This window comes from Gossypium raimondii, chromosome 13 (assembly GCF_025698545.1).
Source record: "Gossypium raimondii isolate GPD5lz chromosome 13, ASM2569854v1, whole genome shotgun sequence".
NCBI lineage: Eukaryota > Viridiplantae > Streptophyta > Magnoliopsida > Malvales > Malvaceae > Gossypium > Gossypium raimondii.
Genome location: NC_068577.1, coordinates 52,177,593 through 52,198,415, shown reverse-complemented (window position 1 = coordinate 52,198,415; position 20,823 = coordinate 52,177,593). Strand labels below are relative to the sequence as shown.

General features: G+C 34.2%; 1 protein-coding gene across 3 annotated transcripts in view; it reads left to right on the top strand.

Annotated features, from left to right (window-relative positions):
* The window catches only part of LOC105784529 (benzyl alcohol O-benzoyltransferase), a 44,085-nt gene extending 24,327 nt beyond the window's left edge, over positions 1–19,758 (top strand). For 2 of the 3 annotated variants that reach the window (XM_052626429.1, XM_052626428.1), the window contains exon 2: positions 18,643–19,758. In XM_052626429.1, coding sequence (XP_052482389.1) covers positions 18,643–19,578 — 936 coding nt within the window. In that variant the 3' untranslated portion in view covers positions 19,579–19,758. Of the gene's footprint in view, positions 1–16,448; positions 16,973–18,642 lie in introns of those variants that run through there. The other variant, XM_012610464.2, reaches the window with a different exon arrangement.
* Positions 19,759–20,823: the final 1,065 nt, after the last annotated feature.

Genomic DNA, 20,823 nt, shown 5'->3' with positions numbered 1-20,823 from the left:
CGACAGAGTCCTGTAGATCTCCTAAACACATGTCAAACTCAAGAAAGTTTTCAGAAAGTTTGTACAGAGAAGTTCAAGCTGCGATATCTGGGGCACCTAACCTTCATACTATTTATACATTGAATTTGTTGTTGTTCTTGGAATACTTCATTCTTTTTCAAGATACGTGTTCCAATCAATTCCTCTTTTATTCTTGCTACCCTTGATAATTCATTCATTTCAAGCTTGCTCTCAAATCAATTCTATTTCATCCATCGTTATATTCTTTTTTGCAAGTATGTTGCATTGGAATGATGATACTTTCACAATGAAAGTTTTGCATATTACTCAAGAAGTTTCTAAATAATATAGGAACCTGAAACAGGACTATTGTTTAGAAAACACCAAGTTTAAAGGGTGAAATATCTAAGAAGGAAGAGTCTAAGTTAAAGACTATCCTTTCAGATTTTGTTGTCCAAACATTGATTGAACAAAATGACAAGATGCCGTGTTGGTGACAAAGCTTCAATGACAAACAAGCAATGATCATCGAGTGATAAGAAAAGGTCTTCTGGGAGAAGAAAAAATTTCATTGTGCATAGACATTTGGTATGACACCTTGGGAATGGTGTGGGAAACCCAAGAGTTTCACGTTCTGTATCCTTGAATGGCGATAGGAGAAGATTGAGAAAAGCCATATCTTTCTACTCTTGGATTACAGTGGGAGAATGATGGTACAAATTTTTCATCCCAGTGGATTGAAGTTTGAAGATCACACTGGGGGGCAATCAAATTAAGTGTTTCTTTGGATAAGCCCGTCGAGCGAGAAGGCGTCGTAGCACGTCAGTCACAAAGCCTTAATAAACTTCGAGTAATGACAACCTAAGCGGGATCATTCTCGGAAAGATAAAATTCTGCATTCATGCAAACACCATTCACACATGTCTAGTTAGGAGCGTTTGATTCATTTTGATCATGCCATCCTAATCACTAGGCACAATTAGGTTCATAAAATAGGTTCATATAGGTCATGTTCCCCAAAGAACAGATCAATGAAGATGGAAGGTTTTACTTTTCTGAGTTAACAGCAAAGCAGATCGAAGAAACCATAGATGGCAATTAAAAAGATTGAAGCTACAACAGCGGATCTTACTTTCCTATCGTTGCAGTGGAACAGATTGAAGCTACAACAGCGGATCTTGCTTCCCCGGCAGTTAAAAAGATTGAAGCTACAACAGCGGATCTTACTTTCCTAGTGTTGCAGTTGTAACACCCCTAACCCGTATAAGTCACCGTATTAGGGTTACGAGGCATTACCGAACAAACACAACCATTTTTTTAAAATCAAACTGATCACAAGTATGAAAATTAAATTACTTTTGCATAGCTATTTATAATTTACAATCAAAATATAATCAACATCGTACTCAAACCTATACATGCCATAAGATTGAGTTCAAATATTTAACAAAATACCAAAAGTAGTCGATAGTGTGATAGACTATGCTGATGATCCCCGAGCTCGTAACGCGTCTCCAAAATCTATAAGAATAGATAGACAAAGATAACCAAAGTAAGCTTTTATAGCTTAGTAAGTCTATAGCGTATCTAAAATACATATAAAAGAATCACATAATTATTTAAGTAAATTTATCAAAATCACAAATATCAAATATAATTACTAACCAAACATTTCTATATTAAGTCATTTCGTTTAAATCTAAAAGAATGTATATTTAACTACTATACATAAGCGGACAAAGGTATATACATTATATGCATAAAATCAAATTACTAACATAATCATTATCTGCATATCTGATTTCTAGAGTACTTGTTGTTCGTACTTCATCGGATCCATTTATATATAATTGTTTAATTACATATACCAAAAGCATAATTTTTATACTTATAAACTATAAAGGCCGAATGCACATATTCACTTATACCCACCTATGCCAAATGCATACATATATACACTTATATCTAACTATGCCAAATGCATACAAATATATATCCACCTATGCCGAATGCCTACATATGCACACATAAATATCCAACAATTTTCATGACATCCGAGATATATATATATATACATACTCACTAATCACAAAGATTCGAACAATTATATACTCATCAACATCTTGAAACAATGTTCATACATTCATCCATTTCATATAAAATCATATCTATATTTATACCAAATACTTAGAATCACTTAATTCATCATATTCGGAACACCGGCACTTAGCCTGCTAGGCTTATAGCCTGATTCAGATCACCGGCACTTAGCCTGCTAGGTTTATAACCTGATTCATATCACCGGCACTTAGCCTGCTAGGCTTATAGCCTGATTCAGATCACCGGCACTTAGCCTTCTAGGTTTATAACCTGATTCAATTCACCAATTCCAAACTTGAAAATTCAATGATTCAACCGAATACATTTATATATATATATATATATATATATATATTTGAGTCTATCATATACATATATAATTACGTACTCATAATCAAAGCATGAATTTATATTTGTATACTCATACATATTCGAATCAATATATATACATCCATAATTTCATTCCCAAATCCATATAAGGTATCATACATGTATATGCAAGCTTGTTCGATCCACATATATATATATATATATATATACACACATATATATATTCGCACATTATATAATCACAACCATAACATTTGAACTTTTAATTGAATCCAAAAATTTATACTTTTATATACATACCTATTCGAACATCACATGTATATGTATGAAATTCACACATCAACTAACATAAATTTTATACTTGTAATTATAACTCATTAATTATAAAATAAATATACTTATATATATATTGATTTGATAACATGAATTTTTGCTAACAGACTTACCTCGGACGGTGAAAAATTGAAATCGGATAATTAGTCGACGATTTTGGTTTTTCCCCGATCTAGCTCCGATTTCTTTGGTTCTTGATCTAAACATATTCAAAATGAGCTAGTTTAAATATTATTAACTTCAATTTAATCCAAAAACACATAAATGGAAAATTACAAATTTGCCCCTAACATTTTACATTTTTCACAATTTAGTCCGAATTACACAAAACACAAAACATTCAAATTTTGACTATACTATGGTTAGGCTGAAACTTCATTATACTCATACAAGTCCATGCATTTCATTTATTTCGTATTTTAGTCCCTCAAAAATTTATTTTCACAATTTAGCCCTAAATACTCAAATTCATAAAAATCCCAAGACAAAACATGTTAATCTAACACATATATTTCATATTTCATCAACTAACATCATAAAACTCAAACATCCATCAATGGCACATTTCAAAATCATCATCAATTCACAAAATTTAAGCATGGGTTTTGAAGAACACAAAACAACGATATCAAAACGTAAAATTATCAAAACCGAACAAAGAACTAACCTTAATTAAAATTTAAAATGGCCGAATGTAGCTAGGTTCTTCTTTCTTTTTCTTTTGTTTAGTTTCGGTCATAAAGATGAAGAAGAAATAAAATAAAATGATGATGGCTTATAATATTTTTATTATAACATAATAATATAATATACATAATTATAACCTTTATAATTAATATTAATAATATAAAAACTATATGCTATCACTTAATGCCGTCCACTAGCATTTAAATGAATTAATTGCCACATAAGACCTCCATATTAAAAGAACATCCACTATTCATCCTGTTAAAAATGACCACAAAATTTTTTATTTTACGCGATTTAATCTTTTTTTAATCGGACACTCAAACGATTTAAATTAAATCATGAAATTTTCACACAAGTAAATTCACACATAAAAATTATAGAAAATAATATTAAAATATTTTTAGGACTCAGATTTGTGGTCCCGAAACCACTATTCTGATTAGGGTCAAAACCGGGTTGTTACAACTCTCCCCTTTTTAGGGATTTTCGTCCCCGAAAATTCTTATCGGTGAATAGGTTTGGATAACGCTCTTTCATCGTATCTTCTGACTCCCAAGTTGCTTCTTCAACTCCGTGTTTATGCCATAATACTTTAACTAACGGAATTTTCTTGTTTCGTAATTCTTTGATCTCACGAGCCAGAATGCTAATCGGTTCTTCTTCATATGACATATCTGAGTTAATTTCAATCTCCGTCGGACGAATCACATGTGAAGGATCAGATCGGTATCTACGGAGCATCGAAACATGGAATACATTATGAATCTTTTCTAACTCCGACGGTAACATCAATCTATGAGCAACCGGTCCAACACGCTCTATAATCTCATACGGTCCAATGAATCTCGGACTCAATTTGCCTTTATGACCGAATCTGAGTATTTTCTTCCACGGTGATACTTTCAAAAACACTTTGTCCCCGATCTGAAACTCTATATCCTTTCTTTTCAAATTCGCATAAGATTTCTGACGATCCGATGCTGATTTCAGACTGTCCCGAATCACTTTCACTTTCTGTTCGGTCTCTTTAATCAAATCAACCCCGTGTATCTTATTTTCACTAAGCTCGGTCCAATACAATGGTGTACGAAATTTACGACCGTACAAAGCCTCGTAAGGTGCCATTTTGATACTAGATTGAAAGCTATTATTATAAGCAAATTCAATCAAAGGTAAGTATCGTTCCCACGTACCTTCAAACTCGAGAATGCAACATCTCAACATATCCTCAAGTATCTGAATGATTCGCTCGGATTGACCATCTGTTTGCGGATGAAAAGCTGCGCTAAAATGTAGCTTCGTACCTAAAGCATCTTGTAATTTCTTCCAAAACCGCGATGTAAATCTCGGGTCTCTGTCCGAAATAATAGAAATAGGTACTCCATGCAATCTCACAATCTGAGAAATGTACAATTCAGCAAGTTTATCAAGTGAATAATCAATACGAACCGGTACAAAGTGAGCCGATTTTGTCAATCTATCAGCAACAACCCAAATTGCATCTTTCTTGCTTGGTGTTAACGGTAAACCGGATACAAAATCCATCGTAACTCTGTCCCATTTCCATTCAGGTATCATGATCGGCTGAAGCAATCCAGAAGGTACTTGATGCTCGGGTTTTACTTGCTGACATATTAAACATTTCGAAACAAAGTTAGAAATATCTCGTTTCATACCATGCCACCAATAGTGTTGTTTCAAATCGTTATACATTTTCGTGCTACCCGGATGAATAGAAAATCGACTATTATGAGCTTCATTCAAAATCACCTAAATTAACTTTGAATTTCTCGGAACACATAATCGGTTTCTGAACCTTAAACAATCCTCAGCATCAACTAGAAACTCTGAATCAACACTTAAGTCACACTGAGCTCGTTTTGCAATTAAATCATCATCGACTTTACGAGCTTCACAAATGTTGAACAAGTAACGGTTTTGCTTTCAATTCAGCTACTATCGCACCATCATCAGATATAGCCATATGTGCGTTCATTGCACGCAAAGCAAGCAAAGGATTTTCGACTTAAGGCATCAAGAACAACATTAGCCTTTCCCAGATGATAGTCAATCACAAGCTCGTAATCTTTTAGCAATTCTGACCATCGGCGCTGTCTCAAATTCAGATCTTTCTGAGTCATCAAGTACTTCAGGATTTTGTGATCAGAATATACATGACATTTTTCACCAAACAAATTGTGGCGCCATATTTTCAACGCAAATACAATAGCTGCCAATTCCAAATCATGCGTCGGATAGTTGTTTTCGTGTGGCTTTAACTGTCTCGAGGCATAGGCTATAACTTTGCCTTCTTGCATCAAAACACAGCCCAAACCATTTAAGGATGCATCACTATAAATAACAAACTCTTTACCCGATTCTGGCTGAACTAAGACTGGAGCTTCGGTTAATCGAACTTTCAACTGATCAAAACTTTTCTGGCACTTTTCTGACCATTCAAACTTGACGTCTTTTTGTAGTAACTTTGTCATCGGGGTCGCAATCATAGAGAACCCTTTCACAAAACGTCTATAATAGCCAGCGAGCCCCAGAAAGCTTCGAACTTCTGAGACATTTTTCGGAGGTTTCCAATCGAGTATAGCTGAAATTTTACTCGGATCAACTCGAATACCCGATGCTGATACAACATGGCCCAGAAAACTGACTTCACGTAACCAGAACTCACATTTACTAAACTTTGCATACAACTGTCTATCTCGCAAAGTTTGTAACACAAGTCTCAAATGTTCGGCATGCTCAGTTTCGTCACGAGAGTAGATCAAAATGTCATCTATAAATACTACCACAAACCGATCCAAATACTGTCTAAAGATCCGATTCATCAAATCCATAAAAACAGCAGGTGCATTAGTAAGTCCAAAAGGCATAACAAGGAACTCATAATGTCTGTACCTCGTTCGGAAAGCTGTTTTTGGCACATCAGAGTCTTTAACTCGCAATTGATAGTAACCCGATCTCAAATCTATCTTCGAAAACACTGAAGCCCCTTTTAGCTGATCAAACAAATCATCAATACATGGCAACGGATACTTATTCTTTATAGTCACCTTATTGAGTTGCCGGTAATCAATGCACATTCTCATCGTTCCGTCTTTCTTTCTCACAAATAGAACTGGTGCACCCCAAGGAGAGAAACTCGGTCGTGCAAAACCTTTATCAGTCAACTCTTGCAACTGTACTTTCAATTCTTTTAATTCGGTCGGTGCCATACGGTACGGAGCTATCGAGATTGGAGTTGTCCCTGGTACTAACTCAATACCAAACTCTACCTCTCGAATAGGTGGCAAACCCAGTAATTCTTCAGGAAACACGTCTGAATACTCACACACTACTGGCACAGATTCAATATTTTTTTTGGTCACTTTGCTATCAAGAACAAATGCAAGGTAAGCTTCACAACCTTTTCTCATATACTTCTGAGCCAACATCGAGGATATTATTGCTGGTAAACCATTCAGGTCATTAGATTCAATCCGAATAATATCATCATTCTGACACCGTAGATCAATAGTTTTCCGTTTGCAGTTTACTATAGCATCATGCAGAGTTAACCAATCCATACCCAGAATTATATCAAACTCGTCGAATGGTAACAACATCAAATCAGCTGGAAAACATAAATCTCGAATCATCAACGGACAATCCTTACACACTTTGTCAACCAACACACACCGGCCCAGGGGGTTTGATACTTTAATTACAAACTCAGTAGACTCAACAGGTAAAGTCTTACTGAATACTAAGGTCTCACACATATAAGAATGAGTCGAACCAGGATCAATCAACGCAATAACATTAGTATCATAAAGAGTGAAAGTACCAGTAATAACATTTGGAGAAGAAGCCTCCTCTCGAGCTCGGATAGCATATGCTCTGGCAGGTACACGAGCCTCAGATCGAACTGCTGTGTCCTTTGTTCCTCTCTGACTACCACTTACATTACTCAAATGCCTTGGCGGTCTACCCCGTACTGACACGTTACTCGGTCTGGTATTCTGCACAGTATTTTGATCAGCTACCATCGGACACTCTCGAATGAAATGATCCTTTGAACCACACTTGAAGCAAGACCGATCATGTAATCTACAATCTCCAGGATGCCATTTCCCACAATGCTTGCACTCTGATCTATTTTGTCGAACACTACCAACGCTAGCTACTGAAGTAGCTCGTGAACTCACAGGGGGTCGATCTCAATCATATTTAGGAAGCCCTGCAGTAGCTTTAGATCGACTATGATCCTCTCTGGATTTCCTTGAGGTCGACTGGAACGATTTACTAAATGATCGTTTACGGGAATCTCGAGCTTCATAGTCAGCTTTTCTCTTCTCTTTCCCGAGCTCCTCAGCTTTACAAGCTCGTTCAACAAGTACTACGAACTCCTTTATCTCAAGTATACCAACTAACAGTTTAATTTCTTCATTCAACCCATCTTCAAATCTTTTACACATGATAGCTTCAGTCGAAACACACTCTCGAGCATATCTACTGAGTCTCACAAATTTTCGCTCATATTCTGTCACTGTCATATGACCCTGTTTCAATTCAAGAAATTCCTTACGTTTCTGATCAATGAATCTCTGGCTGATGTATTTCTTATGAAACTCAGTCTGAAAGAATTCCCAGGTCACTCGCTCTTTCGGAACCACCGATACTAGTGTATTCCATCAATGATATGCAGTGTCCCGTAGCAAGGATATGGCACATTTCAAGCACTCGTCAGGGGTGCAAGATAACTCATCAAAAACTCGAATAGTATTATCTAGCCAGAATTCAGCTCGCTCAGCGTCATCATCATCAGTAGCTCTGAACTCTTCGGCCCCGTGTTTTCGAATTTTATCAACAGGAGGTTTAAGTAATCTCATCGGATCACTTACTTGAGGTATAACAGGAACCGAAGATGGATTAGTCGGGGGTGGAGGTTGTTGTACAACCGGATTAGTTCGGACATATTGAGTAAACCAGTCATTCATCATTTGGTAAAAGGCTTGTTTAGCCTCTCCCTCCTGGTTACTCGAGATTGATCGAGAATCTACTGGCTCTGTCCCTTGCGTGGGAACAGGCGCTATACTCTCAACATCATCAGCTACGGCTCGTTCGGGATCCATTTCTATACGAAAACACAATTTTAGATGTCAGCAGTCATCACACTATCTCAGTATAAAAATTATGGCATGTATAGCTAGACTCATACACACTACGTTAGTCCAAGAATCGACTAAACCGTAGCTCTGATACCAATAAAATGTAACACCCCTCACCCGTATACGTCGCCGTATTAGGGTTACGAGGCATTACCGAACAAACACAACCATTTTTTTAAAATCAAACTGATCACAAATATGAAAATTAAATTACTTTTGCATAGCTATTTATAATTTACAATCAAAATATAACCAACATCGTACTCAAACCTATACATGCCATAAGATTGAGTTCAAATATTTAACAAAATACCAAAAGTAGTCGATAGTGTGATAGACTATGCTGATGATCCCCGAGCTCGTAACGCGTCTCCAAAATCTATAAGAATAGATAGACAAAGATAACCAAAGTAAGCTTTTATAGCTTAGTAAGTCTATAGCGTATCTAAAAATACATATAAAAGAATCACATAATTATTTAAGTAAATTTATCAAAATCACAAATATCAAATATAATTACTAACCAAACATTTCTATATTAAGTCATTTCGTTTAAATCTAAAAGAATGTATATTTAACTACTATACATAAACGGACAAAGGTATATACATTATATGCATAAAATCAAATTACTAACATAATCATTATCTCATATACTGATTTCTAGAGTACTTGTTGTTCGTATTTCATCGGATCCATTTATATATAATTGTTCAATTACATATACCAAAAGCATAATTTTTATACTTATAAACTATAAAGGCCGAATGCACATATTCACTTATACCCACCTATGCCAAATGCATACATATATACACTTATATCTAACTATGCCAAATGCATACAAATATATATCCACCTATGTTTGAATGCCTACATATGCACACATAAATATCCAACAATTTTCATGACATCCGAGATATATATATATATATACATACTCACTAATCACAAAGATTCGAACAATTATATACTCATCAACATCTTGAAACAATGTTCATACATTCATCCATTTCATATAAAATCATATCTATATTTATACCAAATGCTTAGAATCACTTAATTCATCATATTGAACACCAAGACTTAGCCTCGCTAGGCTTATAGCCCGATTCGGATCACCGCACTTAGCCCGCTAGGTTTATAACTTTGATTCATATCACCAAGCACTTAGCACCTTTAGGCTTATAGCCCGATTCAGATCACCTAAGCACTTAGCCTTCTAGGTTTATAACCCGATTCAATTCACCAATTCCAAACTTGAAAATTCAATGATTCAACCGAATACATTTATATATATATATATATATATATTGAGCCTATCATATACATATATAATTACGTACTCATAATCAAAGCATGAATTTATATTTGTATACTCATACATATTCGAATCAATATATATACATCCATAATTTCATTCCCAAATCCATATAAGGTATCATACATGTATATGCAAGCTTGTTCGATCCACATATATATATATATATATATTACACACATATATATATTCGCACATTATATAATCACAACCATAACATTTGAACTTTTAATTGAATCCAAAAATTTATACTTTTATATACATACCTATTCGAACATCACATGTATATGTATGAAATTCACACATCAACTAACATAAATTTTATACTTGTAATTATAACTCATTAATTATAAAATAAATATACTTATATATATATTGATTTGATAACATGAATTTTTGCTAGCAGACTTACCTCGGACGGTGAAAAATTGAAATCGGATAATTAGTCGACGATTTTGGTTTTTCCCCGATCTAGCTCCGATTTCTTTGGTTCTTGATCTAAACATATTCAAAATGAGCTAGTTTAAATATTATTAACTTCAATTTAATCCAAAAACACATAAATGGAAAATTACAAATTTGCCCCTAACATTTTACATTTTTCACAATTTAGTCCGAATTACACAAAACACAAAACATTCAAATTTTGACTATACTATGGTTAGGCCGAAACTTCATTATACTCATACAAGTCCATGCATTTCATTTATTTCGTATTTTAGTCCCTCAAAAATTTATTTTCACAATTTAGCCCTAAATACTCAAATTCATAAAAAATCCCAAGACAAAACATGTTAATCTAACACATATATTTCATATTTCATCAACTAACATCATTAAACTCAAACATCCATCAATGGCACATTTCAAAATCATCATCAATTCACAAAATTTAAGCATGGGTTTTGAAGAACACAAAACAACGATATCAAAAACGTAAAATTATCAAAACCTAACAAAGAACTAACCTTAATTAAAATTTAAAATGGCCGAATGTAGCTAGGTTCTTCTTTCTTTTCTTTTGTTTAGTTTCGGTCATAAAGATGAAGAAGAAATAAAATAAAATGATGATGGCTTATAATATTTTATTATAACATAATAATATAATATACATAATTATAACCTTTATAATTAATATTAATAATATAAAAACTATATGCTATCACTTAATGCCGTCCACTAGCATTTAAATGAATTAATTGCCACATAAGACCTCCATATTAAAAGAACATCCACTATTCAGTCCTTTTAAAAATGACCACAAAATTTTTTATTTTACGCGATTTAATCTTTTTTTTTTAATCGGACACTCAAACGACGAAATTAAATCATGAAATTTTCACACAAGTAAATTCACATATAAAAATTATAGAAAATAATATTAAAATATTTTTAGGACTCGGATTTGTGGTCCCGAAACCACTATTCCGATTAGGGTCAAAACCGGGTTGTTACAACAGTGGAACAGATTGAAGCTACAACAGCGGATCTTGCTTCCCCGGCAGTTAAAAAGATTGAAGCTACAACAGCAGATCTTATTTTCCTAGTGTTGCAATGAAACGGATTGAAGCTACAGCAGCAGATCTTGCTTCCCTGGCAATTCAAAAGATCGAAGCCACAACAGCGAATCTTACTTCCCAGGCGGTGCAGCGAAACAGATTGAAGCTACGACGGTGAATCTCACTTCCTCGACATTGCAGTTTCAAAGATTGAAGCTACAATAGCGAATCTTACCTTTCAGGCGATGTAACGGAACAGATTGAAGCTACAACGACGAATCCTGCTTCCCCGACATTACAATTTAAAAGATTGAGGCTACAACGGCGAATTTTACTTCCCAGGAGATGCAGCGGAACAGATTAAAGCTACGACAGCGAATCTCACTTCCCCGACATTGCAATTCAAAAGATCGAAGCCACAACGGCAAATCTTACTTCCCAGGCGATGCAGTGGAATAGATTGAAGCTACGACAGTGAATCTCCCTTCCTCGACATTGCAATTCAAAAGATCGAAGCCACAACGGTGAATCTTACTTCCCAAGCGATACAGCGCAACAGATTGAAGCTACGACGGCGAATCTCACTTCCCCGACATTGCAATTAAAAGATTGAAGCCACAACGGCGAATCCTACTTCCAGACGATGCAACGAAATAGATTAAAGCTACGACGGTGAATCTTGCTTCCTCGACATTGCAGTTTCAAAGATTGAAGCTACAACGGCGAATCTTACCTTTCAGACGATGCAGCGGAACAGATTGAAGCTACAACGGCGAATCCTGCTTCCCCAACATTGCAATTTAAAAGATTGAGGCCACAACGACGAATCTTACTCCCAGGCGATGCGACGGAATAGATTGAAGCTACGACGATGAATCTCGTTTCCCCAACATTGCAATTTAAAAGATTGAAGCTGCATTACTTTCCAAGCGGTGCAACGGAACAGATTGAAGCTAAAACGGCGAATCTTGTTTCCCTGACATTATGGTTAAATAGATTGAGGCCACAACGATTTAATCTTACTTTCTCAAGTGTAGTGGAATAGATTGAAGCTACGACAGCGAATCTTACTTCCTCGACATTGCAATTAAACATATTGAAGAAGCCAATCCTATCTTCCTGAAGTTGTAGTGAAGCAGATTAAAATGATGGATCTTATCTCTTTGAAGTTGCAGTAGAGCAGATCACATCAGACTTTATTTTCTTAAAGATATAGTAAACCAAGTTGAAGCTACAGGTCTTATCTCAAAGTCTTATATCCCTAAACAGTAGTGGAGCAGACAGAAGAAATCAATCCTATCTCTCGAACGTTATAGTGGAGCGAATTAAAATGATAGATCATATCTCTCTGAAGTTGCAGTAGAGCAGATCGCGTCGAACCTTATTCCCTTAAAGTTGTGGTTGAAGCTACAAGTCTTATCTCACTGATGTTGCAGTGGAACAGACTGAAACTATGAATTTCGTCCCCCTGAAGTTGCTGCGAAGAATACTGAAGCTACGAATCAGATTCTGTCACCCTAATCAGTAGTGGAGCAGATCAAAGATGGTGAATCTTATCTTTCCAATACAAAGGAGAAGCGATTTAAGCCATTAGTCCTATCACCCTAAGCGGAGTGGAGTAGGTCAAGATTGCGATTCTGTCACCCTAATCAGTAGTGGAGCAGATCAAAGATGGTGAATCTTATCTTCCCAATACAGTGGAGAAGCAGATTTAAGCCATTAGTCCTATCACCCTAAGCAGTAGTGGAGTAGGTTGAAGATTGTAGATTCTGTCACCCTAGTCAGTAGTGGAGCAGATCAAAGATGGTGAATCTTATCTTCCTAATATAGTGGAGAAGTAGATTTAAGACATTAGTTCTATCACCCTAAGCAGTAGTGGAGTAGGTTGAAGATTGCAGATTCTGTCCCCCTAAGCAGTAGTGGAGCAGATCAACAATAACGAATCTTACCACGAATCTCATCCCCCTGAAGTTGCAGCAGAGTGGAATGAAGCCACAAGTCATATCTCTTTTTGAAGTTGTAGTGGAGTGGATCGAAGCAACAAGGCATGGTGGACTGAAATGAGGCTACTTGAAGAAAAAAGGAACCAAAAAGTCAAGATTTGGCAAGACCGGGCAAAATGGGCCTTTCTTAGTCTTTGCTCTGTTCTCGTTACACGACAACGAGCAAAGAGGGGCAGCTGTAAGACCCATTTTGACCCGGGCCCAATAGGCCCAATAACTAAACCTAAGCCCAACTACCCCCAAACCCAACAGCAGCCCAACACCAAATCAAAGAAAAAGAAAAAACCCTAGCCACCTAGGTCTTCACCTCCAAAGGTCTGCAAGTCACGACCATCCGCCTTCTCGACACCACCCACCGCCACCAACTCGCCCACTTGCCTGTCAATCACCTGCAAAATGGAGCAAACACGCAAGAACAACAGAAAACGGAAGAGAAATAGTAAAAATAACATGTAACTTAGGCTATAAAAAAGCCAATGTCTTCATTGTAAAATGGAGGGTTCTTCTAAAAAAAAAAGGAGGAAATCTGAAGAACAAAGATTAAAAAGCAATAAAAGGTCACTCTTTTTTATTTTTGTCTCGTTTATTTATTTATTTTTTTATTTATTTCAAAATACAAAATAAAACAAGAAAGGAGGCATTTTTACTCTCTTTTACCGATGTCGGAGCGATCAGGAGGACGAGGAGACCATTCGGCGGAAAAAAGGGATACTTTTGGTCTCCCCACTGTCACAAGACTGCGGTCTTACGTGACCGACGGCCAAAAAGTGGCCCATAGCCTAACCTTAGGCCGAGTTTGACCGAAAGAGGGAGGAAGAGAACTTTTAAGTTTTTTTTGAAATAACAAGGCAAATGAATTTTTTTCTAGAAAATTGGCTTAAATAGGCTTCCAAACGACGTTGTTTTGGCGACCTTCTCGAGCACCAAAAGCAGCGCTGCTTTTGCTCTTGACCCGATTTCAACCCGACCACCGAGGATCCACAGTTTTCAACGGAAGGGCTAATTGCACCTTTAGCCCTTCCGCTTTTAAATGGTTTTATAATCAAGTCTTTTATCATTTTTAATTTGGCCTCGGTTTTTGCGCTTATTCCAATTTGGTCTGAACGAAATGATGCGCTAAAGTTTAGGAATATTTGCTCAATCAGCCCTCCATTCTTTGGGCGCATTCTATTTCATCCTCGCCACTCCTTTCTTATTTTATTTGCGATTTTCACCCCTGTGTTTCGCTTTTAAGTGCAAATCACCTTTTTCGTTACTTTGGTTAATTTATTATTAAAATTGACAAATTTGATGTTATTATTATAATAATAATAATAATTATTATTATTATTATTATTATATTTTCCTTTATGTATATATATTTACGCTAATATTATACTATTAGTTCCTCCTTATTATTGTTATATTTTTATTTATATTTACTTATTTAAATTTTAAATAAACTTGTCCTATTATATTACTATTATATAACTATTTATATATCTTTGCACCTTATTTTATATATATGTTTTCTATACCTTATATATACATATATATATTTATATACATATTCTTAATTTTCATATATATATACGTAATTCTATACTTTTTATATACTCTTTAATTTGTATATATTTACATACTTTCATATATACATGTTTTTATATATTTCTATTATTTTTATTATTCATATATATATCTTTATTTATTTTCTTCATGTATATTTCGCTATTGTTATTTGATCTTGCTTCGGTTTGTCTGTTTGGTATTTTTTTTATATTAGTCTCATTACTTATTTATATTTTGTTTTGCTCGTGATTATTTTACTTACATTATCATCATCATTTCATTACACCCATTTTTTAGATTTTAAAAAAGAAATTTTAAAAATATAAGTAATATTCGGTATTTTAGATCTTCGAGAGAATCGAGCCCTAACGTATTGGGTTTCGATTTTCTTCGTTGAATCTAAATAATCGGGATTACTCTTTTAAAAATGATGAAAAGCTTGTTATCGAGAATTCAATACGTTGTGTCCTAACGCATTGGATGTGACACGTTGTTTTCTCGAAACGAGGAGTTTTTGAAATAAATGCACTATTCAATGTTTAATAGTTTGAGAAATTGTGCCCTAACGTATTGGGTTGCGATTTCTTCATTTGATTTAAACAATGAATATTCTTTTAAACTTTATTACACGATTTTTTTTAAACTCAAGTTTTAAACGATATCGGGAGTTAAGAAAAGATTGTGTCCTAACTTACTGGGCATGATCCCTTTCCTAAACCCGAGATAATAAAATATTTTTTTAAATAAATAAAATTTTGGCATTCATTCGCGTATCGGAAATTCGAGACATTGTGTCCTAACTTACTGGATATGATGCTTTCTTTCTCGATTAACGTGGAATGTGCGCCCTTTTCCCAAAATTTTCAACTTTTTAATACAAGGATCGTATTTTTAAATTTCTTTAAAGTTTTCAGCTTTTCGACATTAAGACATTAAGTAATCAACTAAGGTACCAATTTTGGGCGTATCGAGGGTGCTAATCCTTCCTCGTGCATAACCGACTCCCGAACCCGTTTTCTAGATTTCGTGGACCAAACTTGTTGTTTTAATAAAATCAAACCGTTTATTAAAAACAACCCCTTTTTCGAGGTGATCCAATCACACCTCATAAAAAAAAAGGATTGGTGGCGACTCCCGTTTCATTTTTCAAAACCCAAGTCGACCCCGTTTTTCCATCAAAAAATGGTGTCAACAATTTTAATTATGTAAAACGTTGGCCATCTCAATACGACAAGGATGGCTCTGAATACAGTCCAAAAAGCCCTTCCAGAATAGCCACTAAAATTGTGGCCGAGGTTCACTAAATTTATCATTGGAATCATGAATCCAACAAGATAATAATACATAAAATAAATTTACATTAAAATTGGGATTCTTTTGTTCAATTTTATCTCTTTCTTCATTAAAATTTACATATGCGATGGAAAATAAACTTCAAACTTGTACACTTTGATTCCTATATAAAACATTTCAAACACTTCATTAAGACCAAACACTTACTATTCTTTTTCTATTATCTCACATCCTTGCGTCATGGCAGCACCTTCCAGCATTCCCCTTAAGTTCATTGTCCGACGTTGTGAACCAGAACTTGTTGCTCCTGCTAAGCCTACGCCATATGAACAAAAACTGTTATTGGACATTGATGATCAAGCGAGTTTGCGGTTTCAAGTTCGGGTAATCAACTTTTATCAATATGAACCTTCCATGGAAGGAAAAGATCCAGCTGAGGTTATTAGGGAGGCACTTGCACAAACCCTAGTGTGTTATTATCCATTTGCAGGTAGATTAAGAGAAGGGGCCAATGGTAAGCTTATAGTGGATTGCACGAGTGAGGGTGTAATGTTTATAAAAGCCGATGCTGATGTTACACTTGAACAGTTTGGTGAACCACTTCGCCCACCATTCCCTTGCTCCGATGAGCTCCTTTATAATGTTCCTGATTCTGAAGGGATGCTAAATTGCCCATTGCTGTTGATTCAGGTAATAATGTTCCAATTAATTATGCTATATGACAATATGTATGGGAGAGTTTTTCTTTTTTAATTCAACAATCTTCTTAATTCTATTGTTGCATTTTTTTGGGTTTATGATTCTTTCTAAATTTTAATTAGATATTTGAGACAAACAATATCATAAAAGAACAGAGAGAGAGACTAAATCAAAAGAGATGGAACAAAAAATTTATCTTTAATTTTCCATAATAAATCTTGTATAAGAAAAGAAAAACTTAATAACCTATATAATTAGGTGTGTACAGTAAAATATGTATAAAAATTAAAGTACAATTTCGGTTTAGTGGTAAATTAAATGTTTTATTAATGTATTTGGTGTGAATTCATGTCTCTTAGTATGCATATTTTTATAACTTATTTTAAATACGAAAAGATATTTTTATAATCTTCTTAATCGAGTCCGTGCTCGACCGACTCGTTACATCAACTCAATCAAATGCTTAAATAATAGTATATATATACATATTACATTCGACACACTCACGATGTAGGTAAAAATTATCTAATAAATATATTTATACAAAACATATAGAAAATTTATAAAAAAGACAAATAAGATTTTTGTTGAAATGATAAAATTAAAATATTAAAAGTCGTGATATTTTAGGTTCCAATCCCATCATCTATATATTTATCTAGCTTTTATATGAAAATATAAAAAAAATTCTCATTTTACCTCGTTAATAAAGGATACCAACTCAATCAACCATGTATATATAATTGCAAAATAAAATCCAAAAGAATAATCAAGCATTCTTTTTGAACAAGTGATCATATTTAAATATCTTGTATATGTGATGAATAAAAGTCAGATTAATTTGATTAAATAAAATTTAATAGCCAGTAAAATTTTAAATCAATATAAAATTTATTTAACTTGCTATATGTTTTTCTTTTAAAAGAAATTATTTGTAATTGGTGAGATTTCAACTTTAATTTATTCATTCTTTTATTAAATATTATAAAATTAAGCCAATAGATATTTTATTAATTACATATTTGGTAAATTTGAAAATATTTTTAACCAAAAATTATTTGATAAATTTATATTGGAATTTTAAAACTCTACACATGATCTCTAGGGATGTAGTAAATGAAAAGAAATTTTAAATAAATGAGACAGTATGAATTTAAAATTATACATAAACTTTGATTTAATATATAATTATATATATAAATTTTAATTTGATTTAATTATACACATGAAACTCTAATTATGGCTCAAATGTATACTTGAAGCTTTAATTTTGATTTAATCATACACATTTAAAGAAATAAATACATCAATTTATTTTTATATTAGATAAATATAATTTCTTATGTATTGAATATATAAATATAAAATGATGTTATATCAATAATTGTGTTCATAATTTACAAGAATGGGATCAAACAAAATTTCATGTATAAAATTACACAAAATCAAAATTCATACATACAATTATAAATTAAATCATAATTCATATATAATTTTTATATTTATCCAGGCTGACAGCACAAACTTAATTGGATGCACTTAATTAGGCTGTGGTGGTTTCGTCTTTCACCATTTATTACTTTTACTTTTTCATATTAGTTAATAACCCAACATTTTCTTTTATGAAGTTAATTAACTAGAATTAGTTTATTGCTTAGTAGGTAACACGGTTGAAATGCGGTGGTTTCATCTTCGCTCTCCGTCTCAACCATGTCATGAGTGATGGTACTGGGCTAGCCCAATTCCTGTTTGCCCTGGGTGAAATGGCACGAGGTGTAGCCACTCACTTGATCTCACCCGTTGGGGAAAGACATCTCTTAGATGCTCGACACCTGACACGAATCACATATACCCACCGCGAGTATGATGAAGTGGAAGCCCCTGTCACCACCCCCATTACCATCTTGCCATTTGACAATCCGGTTCAACGTTTCTTTTCCTTTGGCTTTGCAGAAGTTTCACTTCTTCGTAGCCTCCTACCTCCCCACCTTCGCCGTTGTACCACGTTTGAACTCATAACGGCTTGTTTATGGCGTTGTCGAACCCTTGCTATAAATCTTGACCCTGATGAAGATGTACGCATGATATGCATTGTTAATGCACGTTCTAAATTCAATCCCTCATTCCCATCGGGATATTACGGGAATGTGTTAGTCTTCTCAGCAGCAATAACAACAGTTAAAAGTCTCCGTGAGAAACCATTAGGGTATGCAGTGGAGTTAATAAAACAAGCGAAAGCAAGTGTGACAGAGGAATATGTGAAATCCGTGGCAGCTTTAATGGTGGCTCGGGGTAAACGAATCCATTTCCCAAATGTTATCGGTACATACATTATATCAGATTTAACAAAGGCCAGATTCGAAGATATAGATTTCGGATGGGGTAAAGCTGTGTTTGGAGGGCCAATGATAGCGGTTGGGGTGATGGGCTCTTTAATGGCAACCAAGAATAAGAAAGGAGAAGTTGGAAGTGCGGCATCAATTTGTTTGCCAGCTCCAGCGATGGAAAGGTTTGCTAAGGAATTGGAGAACATGTTGAAGCAGCAGCCAAGTGAGGGTAAAAAGAGTAAATCAAATTCAATTTCTTCTGCTTTGTGAAAGATATGATAGTGCGTATGTATTAGTGTAAGGGTGAGTGGTAAGACAAGTAGGGATTGGAAAATAAAGGGAAATCAAATTTAAGTCAATTGCAGCATTTAGTTGAATTCAATTCGATTTTTGTGAAATTTGCTCCCAAGTAATAATGAAATAAATTTGATTTGATTTAGAAGTTAAAAATCACCTTCCAAGTCGAGAAGCATTAATGGAGGATACGTTACACAGAAATTAAAAATAATAATTATTCAAATTCAATTTTTATTTAATTTTAACTAGTTTTTTATTTTTCATAATATAAAAATATATTTTATATCTTAATTAATGAAAAAATAGCTTTAAAAATCTGTTAATAACAAATAAATAAAAACGAAATTCTGCAATGAAAAATCATGGAAGTCTATCGTTAAAGATTTGACCAAACATGGAATTCCCTAAAGAGATAAATAGCATGAAGAAGAGCGAAAACGTTTTGCAAGAGACCGAAAGCATAGAATGTATTCAACTTATTCACTATCTATCTATCAAATATAAATTAAATTTGTTGATTCATTACACACTTTCTATGAATGTCAAGTACATTAGCTTCATAAAAGTAATCAACTAAACATTGTACTTGTTATAACACTTATGCTACGCTTAATTGATGTATTATTTTTACTCATGTTTTAGTATATAAGTTAGCAATAAACTAATTTAATTAGTATTATTTAGCCTTCCCGTGACTTGGTTTTAGTAAAGAGAAAGAAAAATATTTGCTTATTTTGAAGAGACTTTATTTTTTACAAAAGTTTTTACTCATCTTTTTATTTTCAAGCTTAAATTTATACAAACTACTCTTTATTTTAGGTCAAACTATTGTAATATTTTTCTTTATATATTACACTAGTCACCAAAGACTCTTTAATTTTATACAAAGCATCTAATGATACAATGGCATTTCACACCTCAAGTGGTGTGGAGAGCCGCTAGAGTGGGAGCATCCACAACGTGAATGGTTCGCAAAGCTACTAGGATTGGTGGTTTGAGAGGATTTTAGAGTTAAGTTCATGCATAGTATATATTATATGGTTGGTTTCCTACTTACCTTGGTGTTAAAAAGGGGTACCATATAGGGATGTTGGGCATGGGTCCTAGCCATTGAGTTCTTTACTCCATGGATGTTGTGGTAATGTACCTAATGTTAGCCTAGGGCACTATTGAAGTTTGACTTGAAGGGACTAGACAAGGCGTTTACCAAAACTCAAA